Source organism: Hydra vulgaris, chromosome 06 (genome assembly GCF_038396675.1).
Source record: "Hydra vulgaris chromosome 06, alternate assembly HydraT2T_AEP".
Lineage (NCBI taxonomy): Eukaryota > Metazoa > Cnidaria > Hydrozoa > Anthoathecata > Hydridae > Hydra > Hydra vulgaris.
Genome location: NC_088925.1, coordinates 4,661,895 through 4,678,920, shown reverse-complemented (window position 1 = coordinate 4,678,920; position 17,026 = coordinate 4,661,895). Strand labels below are relative to the sequence as shown.

The 17,026-nt window shown below is 26.3% G+C and overlaps 1 protein-coding gene across 1 annotated transcript in view; it reads left to right on the top strand.

The window, feature by feature from the left end:
- The window catches only part of LOC100213759 (serine/threonine-protein kinase MRCK alpha), a 76,821-nt gene that overhangs the window by 44,618 nt on the left and 15,177 nt on the right, over positions 1-17,026 (top strand). The window contains exons 20-35 of the mRNA XM_065799036.1: positions 2,931-2,974; positions 4,321-4,426; positions 4,568-4,692; positions 5,252-5,348; positions 5,435-5,583; positions 5,655-5,743; positions 9,617-9,690; positions 10,984-11,091; positions 11,181-11,283; positions 12,862-12,933; positions 13,020-13,087; positions 13,280-13,413; positions 14,198-14,279; positions 14,381-14,521; positions 14,638-14,854; positions 14,971-15,054. Of these exons, the coding sequence (XP_065655108.1) occupies positions 2,931-2,974; positions 4,321-4,426; positions 4,568-4,692; positions 5,252-5,348; positions 5,435-5,583; positions 5,655-5,743; positions 9,617-9,690; positions 10,984-11,091; positions 11,181-11,283; positions 12,862-12,933; positions 13,020-13,087; positions 13,280-13,413; positions 14,198-14,279; positions 14,381-14,521; positions 14,638-14,854; positions 14,971-15,054 (1,693 nt within the window). The remainder of the gene's footprint in view (positions 1-2,930; positions 2,975-4,320; positions 4,427-4,567; positions 4,693-5,251; positions 5,349-5,434; positions 5,584-5,654; positions 5,744-9,616; positions 9,691-10,983; positions 11,092-11,180; positions 11,284-12,861; positions 12,934-13,019; positions 13,088-13,279; positions 13,414-14,197; positions 14,280-14,380; positions 14,522-14,637; positions 14,855-14,970; positions 15,055-17,026) is intronic.

Genomic DNA, 17,026 nt, shown 5'->3' with positions numbered 1-17,026 from the left:
CCGTGTGTAGTTGGAAACAATCAAGATCAATTATCAACCAAGCAGTATCATTGGTAGAATCACCGAAGGCTAGAGAGAATCTGTTTCATATAGAAGTAACTTCACTCAAAGATTTTTTTGAAAGTTTGCCAAAAATGGAATCGCACTACTGTCGGAAATCAACATCTAAGAAATATATTTTACCTGAATGGTCTACAAAAAACTCCCTTTATAATTTTTATGTGTCTGAATGGTGTTTATCAAACAACATTGCCCATTTGTCTGTAGCAAGATTCAACAACACCATGGAGACCGAAAATATTGCTCTATTCCAACCTAAAAAGGATTTATGTGAAAAAATGTTTATCACACAAGCTTGGCTATATGTCAGACCTAGACTACAACCAACACATGCAAAGAAAAAATGAAGCACGAATTGAAAAACAGAAAGATAAAGAACAGGAAGAGTTTGTTTTTACAGTTGATGTACAAGCAGTTTTGCTTGCGTCCAAGTCAAATGTTTCTTCTCTGTATTATAAAACGAAGCTATGTGTTCATAACTTTTGTTTATTTGATCTTACAACAAAAGCCGGATACTGTTTTTTGTGGAATGAAATTGAGGGAGGACTAAATGCTGAAGAATATGCAAGCATATTGGGGAAATTCATTATCCAAAAATTTCTTCCCAGACTCAACAGGCAAAGCAATATTAAATTAATTTTATATAGTGATGGTTGCGTGTCACAAAATAGAAATTCAATATTGTCAAATGTTTTGATGAATATAGCTATTTCAAAGATTCTCCGAAAGATTGAAAATTAAAAACAGGAAATTTCAAGACCTCCAGGATTTGAAAACTACCCTGGCTTCAGATTATCATGATTTCTATGACAATATTCCATATCATGCATTGCTACATTTAAACAATAAATAAATCTTACCTACACTTCAAAAATGCTTATTTTATTCCGGCATAATTTTTATTGTATTTTTAAACTATTTTCTAGACCTCAAAATAAAAACACTTTATCATTAATGTTATTACAACAATCATTAAATTATACAATAACCATTAAAGTTACTACGGAAAATCAGCCAACTCCCAAAATAATTTAAAATTTGGTTATTAAATTGAGCCAACTCCATTTATTCCATATAACTTCATTGAATTTCATAAAACTTCATTGTAAACCTCTGAATTAATAATCTACAAAAGTGTGTTTTGAAACTTTTTTTATTCCATTTAATAATGAAATTATTCAGTTTTTTGTTGTTCCTGAACATTTTATAAAAATGGAGTTGGCTGGTTTGCGGATTAAGCCATCAATATATAAACATCGTTATGATCAACATGATCATCATTACCATCATCATTATCATCATCATCATCATCATCATTATCTTATCCTGCTTAAGCAAATACTACACCATAAAAATACTAAAGTTTATATAAATATGTAAGGATATTGTATGCCGGCATCTAAATAAATAGAAAACATATATGTTTATATCCATAATATGAATGCATAAAGCTCATCTCAGAAGCTTTTATTCCTTCTGGACTAAAAGTTTGGAAGCCTTTATTCCTAAGTCAAACCTCATTCACTCCAAATTTTTCACAATCTTTAGCAGTTGCTTTATTATTCATTTATTTCATATTTTTTACAAGAATCTCTTTTAAGAATAAATGTCCTTTTATTATTCCAAGAAGCCAATGTAAAAGGTCCCGTCTGATGTTAAGCTCTGTTATTCTCAGTTTACTAAATCTTGTATCTTAAATCAGATGTTAGGTTCTAAAAACATTTTCTCAACCACGCCATTAACTAAAGTAAGTCTAACATTTGATCTTATTATATAATATATATTTTTAAAAAGTGCTAAATAAGTGGTTCCAATTTTTCAAAACTCTAGAAAACACTTTGACCTCTCTAGCTATCCTACAATTAGTTGTCACTCTGTTATTAGTTTCTTTACATAAAAGTTTTGAGATCATTAAATTATTTCTTACTAACTGCAGTAAAAAGTTGTTCTTGAAGGCCTACATTCTTCTTTATTTCAAGTAACTTTAAGGGTACCACAAGGTATCTTGTGGTACCCTTAAATCTTTGCTCCTGTATTATTTCTTATCTACAATATCAATCTTCATGAAAATTTTAATATCTAAAGTGACTCTATTTGTTGACAACTCAACTTTATACTCTTGTCTTAACAAAAAAATTTCACTTTTTGATTGCTAAGAACAAACAGCTGATTATTAATTATAATTATGGATTTAAGGGTTATGGATTTAATTTCAGCACTTAAAATCTGCAATTTTTGTTAGACAACAAAACTCATTTATCTACTGCAAAAAAATATTGCAATAATGATGGTATTCCTTTATTGATGAATAATAACCTTCTTACTCTCAAAGTCTAAAAGCACATTGTAAATTTAATGCGGTTGTGGTGTAGTGGTAGAGTGCTTGTGTCATAAGTGAGAGTTCCTACAGTGTCCCTGGTAGTACCTCGCTCAACTTGTTTCTCTGTGCAGGGGCCTTGGTTGTCAAGGTTCATGTTTTAGAGTTATATAATTGTGAGAGGGTTGTAACCACAATCAAGTAGCTTTGTCTGTAGTAGCATTTTCAGCCTTAGGGAGGCGAATTAACATAAAAAAAATAAATCTTAAAGTGTAGCTGGGCTACACTTTAAGATTTATTAAAGGCTAAATCTTATAGTGTAGCCGGGGCCGGGTTTGAAAAGAATCTTATTTTTAGCCGGGACCCAGTCACTTACTAACAAATTTATGCAGTGTTAAAATACTACATATTCATGTCTGGTTTTTTGATGTTGATTGCATAATATTACTACGCACTGTTAAAATACTACTATGTCTGGTTTTTGATGTTGATTGTGTAATATTATTACATAGTGCTAAAATTACTAATATGATTTAAATTTTTTTTTTTTAAGATAAAATTGCTCAAGGAAAAGTTACAAAAAAAAAGGAAGGAAAGGTTTGTTTATATTTTTAGAACATTTTTTTTGTTTTTAATACACATTTGTTCATTCCTCACACTTGCATTGAATTAAGAATCTTTTACAATACTCAATCAAATTGCGTGTTTTGATTTGAAAATTTGAATTGCATGCTCTAATTCAATTCAACAAAATTGCATGCTCTAATTTATTTCAACAAATCAATTTGTATGTTGTAAATCACTTTAACCAATTAAAATATTTCTGAGCAAGATTTGGTCCCAAAATGCAAAACTACCATGAAATCAATTGGCAATGCAGAAGAGTTTAATGGCAAAGAAGTTGTTCAGGAAAATTGTTCATACAAATTGTTGTGTAAAAAAAACCTGTATAATTACAATAAGGCTGAAGTTAAATTTCAAAATGAAAAACATCATTTTTATAAGGGTGTTTGAAAGAAAAAAGTATCCAGTCAGAACAATGCATACTTTAGAAGTCTAAAAAACCTATTAGTATGCTGTAATACATGTTTTCGGCATCTTAAACCAGTCTTGTCCTTACTGGTTAAAGACTAAATTTGATATGATAAAACTGAAAACATTATCTCCAAAATTAATGGTTCTGCAATTCATATGTCAATGTGGATTTAAATCAGAAGGTTTTGATAAATATGAAAATGTGCCATTGAAGAAAAACATTGGTATTGAAGAGTATCAATTTTGTAACGACATACAATCTTACAAATTATCAGTAACTTTGTCTAATTAAGAAATAATGGCAATTATTAAAGCTATATTATGTAAGAAGTTTAGGGAAGGGAAATCAAACACTAATTTTGCTAACAAGTATGATAAAGCCACCACAAAGTGAATCTCAGCTTGTGAGACCAGAGTATGGATCTCAGCCTGTGTTTTATGGCTTTTATTAAAAGTTAAACCAAAAAATTTTATTGGTAAAAAAATTTTTCTTTAATAGATTTTGTTTTAGACTTAATTTTTTTTTTTTTTCAATTTAAAACAACTTCTTAGCTCAATTTAATTCAAGAAATTTTCAATTTGAAAAAGATTTTAATTTGAAAAAAGATTTCAATTTGAAAAAGATTTCAATTTGAAAAAAGATTTCAATTTTGTTTGTATTAACTTCAACCAAAATAATTTTGTGTAATATTATGCCAGGGTGTAGATAAAAAGTTGCTTTTACTTTTTACTAATTTTTTTAGTTATAATTGTTTTATTTTAATTCAGCTTATGTTTTTTTTATTTTTATAATTTTTATTATATAATTAACCTAATCCAAAGTTAAGGAGCTACTACTGTCAAGGCTCTTTTTACTCCTGTTTTTTGTTGTTTTTAAATGTGTCATAGTTTTACATTTCGTATTTTAGTGAAAGTGTTCAGCAAGAAGCTTTAATTGATTACAAGAATGCATCACTTCGGAATAGTAATGTGTTAAAAAATGAAAATGATCGGTTGTCTGCTCAAGTTAAAGAGGTTTTTTAATTTATCAGTCTATGTGTTCATTTGTTTATTCTGTCCTTTTTTAAAGTTTATATTTATTGTTTTGATAAATGATTTTGTTTTTGATGTAATATATTTTTGTTTGAAATGTAGTTATTTGATTGTTATTTTTAGTTAACATCTCAACTTGAACAAATTTCAATGAACCATAAAAATTTAGAAGCAGAGCTTCGATTGTCGTCTGAAAAGCATATGGACATTGCTCAATGGGAAGAACAAGTTGCAGAAATAGTTCAATGGTCAGATATGCTTAATTAAAATTAGTTTTTAAATATTAACTCAATCTGAAAAATATTAACTCAATCTGAAAAAAAAATCTTGAAATTGAAGATCTAAATTCGTGAAAGTACTTAAATATAGAAAAAGCATTCATTACTTCTTAATTTAAGTTTGCATAGGTTAGCATAAACATGCATAGGAATTAGTTAATTATGTTAGCATTTTAGTTAATTATGTTAACATTTAGTTAATTATGTTAACATTTAGTTAATTAGTTAATTATGTTAGCATTAGATATTTTATCTTTTTTTTATCTAGGTTTTTATAACTTTGGTTTTAAAAGTTAGTTGTAGTTTTTATATAATTTTTTTAGTTTGTATTGACTAATTATTGCAAATTATTGTAATTAATTATTCTTAAATTGCAAAGCTGATTGCATTTTTACAGTCTGTTTGAAAGAAAGCAAAATATTATGACTTTATCTCATTAAAAATAATTATAAAAAGTTTTTTTGCTCTTGATTAAGATTATTTCAACAATCCCATTATGTTGTATGAAATTTATTGAACTCTTGCTTAGGGTGAGCGATGAAAAAGATGCACGTGGGTACTTGCAAGCATTGGCATCAAGAATGACGGATGAACTTGAAAGTCTAAAAAACTCAACAGGAGGTGGAGTAAGTATTTTCAGTTCTTTTTATTAATGTTCATTTTATGAATTTTTTTTTTAACTAAGTTTTTTTTTTTTTTTATATATATATAGAATAAGAATTGGCAAGCAAGGCGTTCACAAAAGTTAGATAAACAGGAACTTTTGTCATTGCAAGCAAGTTTAAGTTTAGAGGTGCAAGCTAAACAACAACTGAATGACGAATTAATAAAAATTAAGAATTTATATAGTCAAACAGAAAGGTTTGTTTATTAATTTAGTGACAAAAAATTTTCTGTCACTATGTATTAGTTGTTTTTTAATTTTAAATCAGGCGCAATGAGGAGCTAGAAAATCAACTCAAAACTTTTCAAAAAGAATTAGATCATCTTCATCAAGAATCAAACACAAATAAACTTGGAGGTAAAACTACAATCATTTTTTATTACACGTTTATGCAGTGGTTTATAACAACCATGGGTTTTCTAATTTGAAAATTTTTTAAAATAAAACAGATAAAAAGTCTAAAAATAAAAAGTTTAAATGGTTTTACTGCTGACGCTTATTTGGGTTATCTAAATAACATAGTTAATAAAATTTAATTAAATATACAAAGAAAAATAATATTAATTTACTCATATTTAATAATATTATAAAATAAAATTTAGAAATTTCTGAAGTTATAACGTCTAATGCAAAATAGTTTAAGGCAATCAAAGCTTTTCTACAATTTCTTTCACTGGATGATACAGATTCACCTGATGATACAGATTCACCTGATGATACAGATTCAACTTAGTATTCAACAGAGTATTTTTAATTTGCACCAGTTCACTTATAACATTTGTGGCATGTTTGAGCAAATGGACAGTCTTGCACAACTTTTGTTGATTTGTTTTCTATTTTATTTTTTTCAATTGATTTGGTTTAACCCAATTGATTATAAATCTTTTTTTACTAAATTTTCATTATTTGAGAATTTTCTAAAAGAAATGTGTCAATTTTATGTCTAATTGACATAAAATTGACACATTTCTTTGACTTGGCATTCTGCATCTTTTTACCACATCAATTTTCCATGTTTCGTTTATTTTTTTACCACATCAATGTCTTTTCCATGTTTCATTTATTTGTTTACCACATCGATATATTTTCCATGTTTCATTTATTTTTTTACCACAATATCTTTTCCATGTTTCATTTATTTCATTTCTGCATTTGCAATTTCTTCATCTCTGTAAATCACCTTTGTTAGACCTAAATCTGTTCAATTTTAAAGGTAGATTATTTCAGACTTAGTCAGGTTTGATCCTGTCAATTATTTTGTATAAAAAAAAACTATTTTTTATAATACAAGTTGGATATTTTTAAATTCACATATTAAAGTCAGATTTCTCAAATTAGTCACAAAGAAGTCCTTAGGAAATCGAGATGAAACAAGGTTTCCTCAGCAGCTTGATTTCCTGAGAAAAACTTTCTTTGTTTCAAAAAAAAGTTTTCCTTTCAGTAGACAATATACTTTGAATGCTTCAAACAGTTCTTTAACACTGTTATTATATAAATTACCATCATTTTAATTTTATTTTAAGTCTAGTTGTTGAATATTTTTATCCTTTTTTCACTCATAATGAACAAGAATGGCAAGTATTTTTTACCACAAATTTTTTTTTATTGCTGCATTAAGAACTGTATAGTTTGTTTTCATTTTTCTGTGTAACAGCAATATTGGATTCAAAAAAGTCCATATTGCTCAGCTTTGACTCAAAGTTCCCATTTTCTTGAATTAAAAACAAATTTAAATTAAAATTACGTTTCTTTATTAAATGTTTTTAATTTGATTATAGATTTTTTTAAACTTAATTTGATTATAACGCTTGCTGAAAGTGCCAAGTTTAAATAATAAAATTTTTAAAATAAACTTTTGTTATAATTGTTTTGAATTTACAACTTGATAACATTACACTGTTAACTTAATTAATGAACAAGTTTTATTCATCTTGGTTCAATTTTATTGTTGTTGTTAATTTTATTATTGTTACATTAAATTTCTACTATTACGTTGAAACTTTCTTAATCATAACTGTCAATCAAATAATTATTGCTAACTTTAAATTAATAAGCCTCATATTTAGTTAGAAATCTCGCTCAATTAGTTTTTCTTTTATTGTTTTTCTTGGAAGGATGGATGACAAATAATTTTTAGAAAATGTCAAATAATAAATGTTGAATTTTGCTAAAGAAAAAAATCAACAAGTTTATATTTCAAAAATCAACAAGTTTATATTTCAAAAATCAACAAGTTTATATTTCAAAAATCAACAAGTTTATATTTCAAAAATCAACAAGTTTATATTTCAAAAATCAACAAGTTTATATTTCAAAAATCAACAAGTTTATATTTCAAAAATCAACAAGTTTATATTTCAAAAATCAACAAGTTTATATTTCAAAAATCAACAAGTTTATATTTCAAAAATCAACAAGTTTATATTTCAAAAATCAACAAGTTTATATTTTGATTAACTGAGTAAAAATATTTTTTCACAGTAACATTCAAAATGTTGCCCTTTAGATTTGCCACCCCAGAAAAATGTCCCAATTGTCCAGTCCTAGAGTGGTTTCTGTGTGAGCTTGGGATTAAAATACCCCAAAAAATCCACCCACCCTGAATGTGATAGTAATGAGATATAAAAATTTGTATTAATATTATTTTATACTAAGTTTTATTTTGTTGACAGGTTTTAAATTTTATTGATTAATATATTAAAATTGAAAAGTTATGACCATGTAATATTTGCTCCTTAAATCAAATATATTCTAAATATAGTTGCTGCATCAAGGATATTTACAAATATTAAAATTACTAATATAAAGTAAACGCCTATCAAATTAAAAAAATAGTGATCATGATGATAATAATAATGATAATAATAATACAAGTAGTAATAATAGTAGTATATATAAAAATTATGTATTATACTATTATAATAATAATAATATAACAATGATAATTATAGCAATAATAACAACAGTAAGAATAATAATATTTATTATGATAAAAATAAAGTAATAATAACCGACGTGATGAATGACTATTAATAAAAATATTTCTGTTTAAGTGTAATTACATTCAGATTGAGAATAAATTAGCAAAGCTACAACAACAACACTAGACAACCACGCTAGAGATGATTTTGAGACTATAAAAATTAGTATTTGTTGAAACTTTGATGTTTATGATTTCTTAAATTCATTTCCAAGTATTTTTTTACATTATTTATTACATTATTGTTATTGAAAAAAGATATATGATTTTTTAGAATGTTTTTTTAAAATGACTGAAATATTTTTTAGAATTAATTTTATTTCTGTGCAACTTGAATTTAATCAATAATATATTTTTTGTATTGAAATTTTTTAAACTAGTAAGGCTTATAGCAGAAATAGGTTTAAGAACACCAGAAGTTATCCAGGGTTAGATTCATTTATGTTATCATCTTCTTTAATTCCCAGTTAATAAAATTCCCAGTTAACAAAAGAACAGTTAGAAGTTTTAAAAATCATAATTTGAAACTTTTCGATGAGATTAAATTTAATATAATATTGTAAAAAAGTATATTTTCTCATCACCTTCAGAGTGTGTGGGGGGGGGGGGGGGGGGCTTTTTAGGGTTTTTTAGTTCCCAAGCTCCAATATCACTGTGATTTTTTTGACATGAACATACTTAAGTTTGGAGTTTTCACAACATCTGAAATCTGAAACATCAAAATATCTACGCTACTGTGTATAATGATGCGAATTTTTTTAACAATATGCAAACTTAAATAAACAAGTTTGGTCTTTAACATAAATATTTTATCAAAAATATTTCATGTAAAATCAAAAAGTTTCTCCCAAGTTCTTGAGACAAAGCAATACTCTTGTGATTAGGTTATTGTTGTTTATCATTTCTGGAAGTTGTAACATTTTGTTTATGTGCTTGTTTCACGAATGCTGAGTGATCACCCTTGCCCTATAATAAGACCTGATATACTGCTCAAGGATTTTTTGCAGAGAGTGTGTGTAATAATTAATGAAATTCAATAAAAAAAGCAATAAAAATAATAAATGAATAAATTGTTAGTTGTTAAATTATTTTTTTTTACCAATTTTTTCTTATAAATCAAAATTGTTTTAATGTTTTATTTTTATTTCAATAAAATGTGTTTTAAAAAATGGATGTATCTTAATTATAATTAATATAAATTATAATATAAACAAAAACATTAGTAAATTTTTGTTTTTAAATTTATTCAGGAAGTGGTTTCAGCTTCTCTTTTTTAAATTTGTTGGCTCCTGAAGTTCTTACTCTACCTGAGGATCTTCCAAAGGTACAAACATATTTTTATTGTAATTTAGAAAAGAAGGTAAGTAATGAAAAAAAAGACCAAAGTAATTTTTTTGTGTTCATTGTTGCCTTTTTTTTATCATTATTCATGATAGATAATCATTGGTTTATTATTTCTGTTATTAGATTGTCATTGGTTTATTATTTTTGTTATTGGATTGTCATTGGTTTGTCATTTTAGATATCAGATTTTTATTAGTTAATCACATTTGATATTGGGTTGTTAGTTTATTGTTTTTGTCAATGGATAGGGTAGAGCAGGGTTAGTTAAGCATCGATGCAAGTTGGGTAATTAAAATATCTCAAAAACTATGCATTGCATCTAATAAAAGAAAATTAGGAAATTAAAATGGTAGCACAATGCATAACAGAAGGTTGCTGAATAAAGGTTGCTGTATGCCAGTTGAGTAAGATGCATAGATACTTTTTTTTTATTTTGGATCAAAAAAGTGAAAGAAATTGCTATTTTTATCTTAGATGCTCACAAATATTTTTATCTTTTATCATTTAAGTGTTGTTAATTTTAGAGTTGTATTTGTTATCTTATAAGTTATGCTAGTTTGTATTATATAGTTGACTTTTTACAATTTACCAAACTTTTGATTTAAATTAGCCATTTTTTCATAAGTCCTTCTTTAAAACCTAACTAATATGTCACTTTGCCTAGTAAGGATAAGCTTTGAAAAAATAATCAAAATTGAACACAAAGAAATAACTTTGCAATAAAAATTTTGTGGTACATTATATATTTTTTAAATTAGTAATTTTTGAATTGGGTTTCAGAGTTCAAGATAATAATAAAATAATATTTTTATATTTTAATGATACTTTGTTTAATTTTTTCTCTTCTCTTACTTACAACATTAAAGTGCATAAAATAAAATAAATTATAAATTATAGACATGTCTATTGTTAACAATAATTTTATTGATGATTCATCCATATTCTATATCATGCATATTGATTTATTCTTTGATTGCTCAACTTGCCCCACACAGTTGGTCAATTTACCCCATTGGGGTAGGTTGAGCAGTTCAAACAAATCAAAAAATATACTTTTTTCTTAACCAATTTTTAGCAGGTTAACCATCTTTCTAATGGTGAAAAAAGTTATGTAAATCTGACACTCCCTTGAGTACACTCCCTTGAGATTCAAACATTTTTCTTGTATAAAACTGTGTGGTTGCAAATAATATAATACATATAAAGGGCCTATTTAGCAATATTTAATGATTAAAAAATATTAAATATTAAATTTTATCAAAAATTTAAACAGATCAAAGAAGAAGAAGATCAGAAAAGTATTGAAACCGTTGAAGTTGACACTGCAATTCAATCAGTTGCATCTATTAAAAGTATTGAAAAAAAGGAAGAAAAATCAGATGTAAGCTTGAAATTATTGCATAACTTAAGTTTAAAATTTTGTAAAATCTTTTGACAAAAATTTTCTTCTATGATCACTTTTCATTTTAGCATGATCATCAATTTCTAACGAAGACTTTTAATTCACCAACAAAGTGTCATGTTTGTATGTCAATCATGTTTGGATTTTCGAGACAAGGAAATTTATGTGGAGGTAACGGATGTTTACATAGTTAAATTATACCAGATTTTTTATTACTTTTAATGCAGGTAATCTGAGTTGCTTGAACTAGACTGAGCAATGAAACCCCACAGAGAAATATGAAACATTTCTATAGAAAGAATATAAAGGTGGATAATTAATAAAAACAAAGAAAAACAAACAGATGTTCAGAATAAACGCAGATTTATTTTAAGAAGAAGAAGCTTATACACAAGTTGTAGTCAACAGTAATTTTATCGTTAAAGTATACCTTAAACAAAACAGGACACATAAGAAACCATAAATCTTGATTAAATACAAAAGCTTAACTTCTTTAAAATAAATATACATATGCATTGATGTATCAATATGTAAAATAAATAAATATAAAATAATAGGAGGTATAAAACAAAGAAAAAACATTGCTTTTATGTATTCATAATTTATGTAATGTGATAGATGCTGTTGGATAAAACTTTATTATAAACACAAGTCGCTAAAATTGGTACTTATTGGATAAATAAACCCATTCCGATAAGATATAAAACTATATAAAAATTATAAAAACAATGAAACCATACAAAGTTAATGCCAGCATAGATACTTAGATAGAATGTTGTTAACCAATTTAAAAAATAGATTTTGAATAAAATATAGCAACAACCACGAAAACAGTAAATGAGACCACTACAGCGTCAAACATCAAAAAGCTATGTAAGGGAAGAAAAAATATATATGTACAAAAAATGACAACCTAAAAACTAACATCGTGGCATATATGCATAAATACATATATACATAGATATAAATACATACACACGCATACCAATGGTTGTCAAAGAAAGTGTTGAATGTTACAGTACAATAGAGTCCAGTATTATTAGAAACCAGCGTAAAAATTTATTTCTGAACCATATCTAGCTAACTCAGCCATACTTTAAATTAACTATGAAGGATATAACATCTATACATGGGATTTATATTATCTTTTGGTTCTAAAAGCTAGCTTAGACATATTTCAGAAACAAACATATTTTTCTGTGGAAACATGTTTGGTTAAATTATATATTTAACCGTAGTTCTGTTGTGTAAGTACTCACAAAAAAATAACAGCACACATAAAAGTAGTATCGTATATAGGAAATATAAAGGATGAGATAAAACAAAGACATTTAATTAGTTCAAAAAAAGTCTGTCAAAAGTGCGTCTTGGTGTTGTGCATATGTATGTACCGTGAAATGTCTATGTTGGTGTATAATAAGATAGTCGAATGTTTACTGAGTTAAATTATACCAAAATTTTTTTTCATGATTTTGTTAGCCTTAAAATAACATTTTTATTATATTAAAAATTTTTTTTTTTTTTTTTTGAAAATTATTCTGATACATCTTTTTTTAAATAAAATAAAAAGTTATATGTTTTTTTAAAAGTACACTATATGACTCTTATGTTTATTTATTTGATAGTAAATACTAATATGATGTTATTTTAGTTTATTTTAAAAACAAAAATAACATCACATTAGTAGTTACTATCAAAGTAAATACTAATGTTTGTTAATATAAAAACTTTTTGAAAAATTTATTTTAGCTTGCGGTTATAACTGTCACATGCATTGTATAAAAGAAGCTGTGAAGTCATGCCCAGCTCCTCAACATTTATGTATGCTGACTTTATATTTAGCTTTTACCTTTTTCAACCGTTTAATGATGTATATATGTATATAAGTATATATATATATGTTATAGTAACAAATCAACCTCTTGGCATTGATCCAAACACAGGTGCAGGAACAGCTTATGAAGGTCTGGTCAAGGTAATTTTTTTAATCTTTATTTACCATGTATTCATCAATCATTTTATTTAAAAAAAATTTTGAACCTTTTAGTCCTTCTTTTTTTAATTTTCCATTTTTGATTTTCCATTTATATAATTTGCATAATTTATTGTTAGCTATAATTTTGACCATATATGGTAAAATGAGTTACAAAGAAAAAAATAATTTTAGATTCCAAAACCAGGGGGTATTAAAAGAGGCTGGATAAGAGCTTTTGCAGTTGTTTGTGATTTCAAAGTTCTCTTTTATGAAACTGTCAATGATAAAACACCTACAAATACAATCCTAGAAGTAATTGATATGAGGTTGGTTGTTTTTTTTTAAGGTAAATAAAAAAGTAAAGAATATCCGCTTATTTTCATTACATATCTTTTTATATGTCATCTCATATGGACATAAACAAACAGTAAAATACAAGTATTATTTTGTGTGAGTATGTATATATACATGCATACATACAATTGTTTAGGTAATAGTTTAGATTACCCTTTACTAATGCTTCAATGTATTGTCTTTCCAGTTATTCAATCTTTCTTTTTTTTTTAATGTAGCTTTTGCACATGATATTTAAGATAGGGTTTGAAGGGTTAGGGGTTGAAGAGTTTAAAGTATAAAAAACCATAATGGTTATTTTTTTAGTTTAAAATAATACAGAGTAATAAAAAAGAAAAATGAGAGGGAGGATTTACTGTTATAACTTAGAAGAATCAAGATAAACAATTGTTCCAATAAGTGTCACATCTTGTATATGAAATGATTTTTAGTCTAGTGAAGTAAGCTATTTCTAGAGATCACCACAGATCACTATTTTCAAGGCTACTCTGCACTTAATGTCAATCTTATTTTTAAGCTACTTAATGTCAATTTATTTATTTGATTGAGATTTGAAATAATATTATATATATTATATGCATATATTATGATGGTGAGCTGAAAAATCATCTCAGATCATTGAACTTTATTATTTTTATGTATTCATTTTTACATTTTTAACTTTATTTTTAAGTGTTATGGTTTTTTATTGATAGTTTAGATTAATATAATATTAATATTTGTTTTAAAAACATTTTTATATATATATAAATATAGAGATGAAGATTTTTCAGTGTCAAGTGTTCTTGTTTCTGATGTCATACACGCAAAGAAATCAGATATAAACAATATTTTCAAGGTATTTTTCATACTTTAATTTTTTACAAAGAATCTAATCAACATAAACTTTAAAATTGTCCTTTTCATTTATTACTATGTTTTGTGTTTTGATATTTATAGATTTGTGTTGGGAAATCAACAAATGGTTTTAATTATGAACAACTTGTACTTTGTGATAAAGAAATCGACCACCAAAAGTGGATTGGTACATTACAGGAGTTAGCAGGGTTGTACAATAAGTGTCATGGTTCAGAACGTAAGGTATAAATGGTTTAGTTTTTTTTTGTTTTTTGTTTTGTTTTTTTGTTTTTTTTTTGTTTATTTTTTAATTTTATATCATCTAGGTTTTTATTTTGTTTATTTGTTTTTGATTCCAGAATAAATATGTAACTCGTGACATTGTTGAAAACATACCTATTTTACGAACAACTGTTTGTGCAGCTGTTATAGATATCACAAGAATTGTATGTGGTTCTGAAGAAGGACTTTATTCTTATCACCTTGGTAAAGAATCTTTGACACGAATTGATGAGACTAAAAAGGTTGTACAAATAGAAATGGTCCATGCAGATCAGTTACTTATTGTTTTGTCAGGTAAATTTTATTTTAACTTTTTTTACATAATGATACTGATTTTAAAAAGATTTTAAAATTAAAACATAAGCAGACATAAATTACTTTAGTAAATGATTAAATTTTTTTTATTTTAGGCAAACAACGCTACATAAGTTTATACTCTTTGTCAGTAGTAGAAGGTCTAGAAATTGAGCCAATAAAAATACCTGACTCAAAGGGTAACTAAAAAAATTTTTTTTAATGTTTAAAATGTTATATGTTACCTTTGCAACCTGCAACTTGTTAAAATTAAAACTTTCTTGTAATTTACCTTTTTTTTACCTTGCAACACTTTCTGATCTAATAGACTAGTGTAGATTTTGACCTTTACGTTGGTTTTAGATTTAATTTATTTTTTATTTAATTTTTCTTGTAAAGTAGTAGAAAACTTTATTCAATAAATTTCAGTTGGGTCAAAAATTTTAAGTTATTTTAACCTTTTGTTTCACAACTAATCTTCATAAAGGTTAGATACCACCATCATCAAAAAAAAACTTTTTGTTGATATTTTTTAACTCTAAAATAATCATTTATTTTTAATTATTTAAAATTTTATTACAAAACATTTTTCCCTTTTTACCTTTCATAATCCTTTATTTTCCTTCCTTATCTGACTGGTGTAAATGTAAACCTGTGTTACATTGTTTCCTACCTAGAGCAATTAACTCTATCTTGATCTTTATGATTCTAATTATAGGTTTTTTGCTTATCCCTCCCTAGTAGTGCTTATGCAACTTTTTCTGTTATCTCTTAAGTTTAATGGTTCTAAGGTTGGTTGAAAGTTTTTTTGAACATTGTGGCAGCTCACTGAGAGGCTGGTTTTATCAACTTTACTCCTTGATTTGTGTCTTGTATCTTACCAAAGTTTTTGCTTGTCTTAACCTAATGGTCTTTAGGCTATTGTCCTTTGTCTTTCCATTCTAAATGAATGGTAGGTTTTTGTTAATTTTCAAGTCAACTCATACATTATCTGATGGTGTTCTCTTATACAGATGCTATTTCTAGTTTAATCATTTCTTTTATCTTTTTCATAAAAATAATTCTCTTAAGAACAATGCTCTTTTTATCATCGCATCCAGTTTAGTTAATAGGTATTGTCTGATGCCAAACTTCATTCCAAAATCTTGCATTTTATCTGAGGTTAGGTTTTAGAGCTTCTTAAGAAAAATCTCTAGTGTAACATTCCATTTTTTACATAGATCTAATCTTGTTACCCCTCCCAAGGCAGAACTCTCATTAAGTTCATCTTTTGAGTTTAATGACCACAATCTTATTTCTCACTTACTTTCATCTACAGCTTGTGGTCTGAATAATGTAAGATAATACATTATCCAGACCACATAATGGATAATGTAATATTTATAACAATAGATTTTTTTGTTGTTGTTGTTGTTGCTTTTTATGCAAAACCGTAACCTGTTTTATCAAAAAAAAACTTTATGTTTATAGCATTGGCTCCGAATTTCTATTACTTAAATAATAGAAACTTGGAGCCTAAGCTATAATGCTAAATTTCTCGCTAGTTTTTATCTACAGTATGTGGTCTGGAATTTTTTTATAGCTTCTTCTACAGCTTTGCGGTCTGTTTTTCTGTTGTTTGAAAACATAATATGTATAATGTTTCTTTAAAAGTCATACCAAAGTGTTTTTGTGAATTTTATTTTTATACTCTTTAAACCCTATATCAAGCTTTCCTGAGTACTTAATTCAATCTTATTTTCCTGCCTACTGGAAAATGACAATGTGGTTCGGACTTCTAACTATTATAAGTTATGTTTTATCTTTTTCCTAACATTTTATTTTCTGATGATCAATACAGATTTTGTTCTTTTCATTCTACTGCTACTGTTTTGTTTTATAAGCTCTTATCATATAGTGTAACGGGTGATGCGGAAGTTATCGGACAAAATAAAAACGTCAATAACTTCTTTATAAATAAAAAAACAAACTACTATTATATTTTTTTAAATAAAGCATTTATCTTTTAATAAAAATATATTATTTTTTATATGAAAAAACACCACCATCTGCAATTGATCTCAACTTTGCTCTGACGCCTTTCATATGCGACTGTAAAAAGTTTAAATCCATTTCTTGTAGTTTTAGTTTAATGTGATCAATCAAAACTTGCTCTGTTGAAGCTTGCCAATC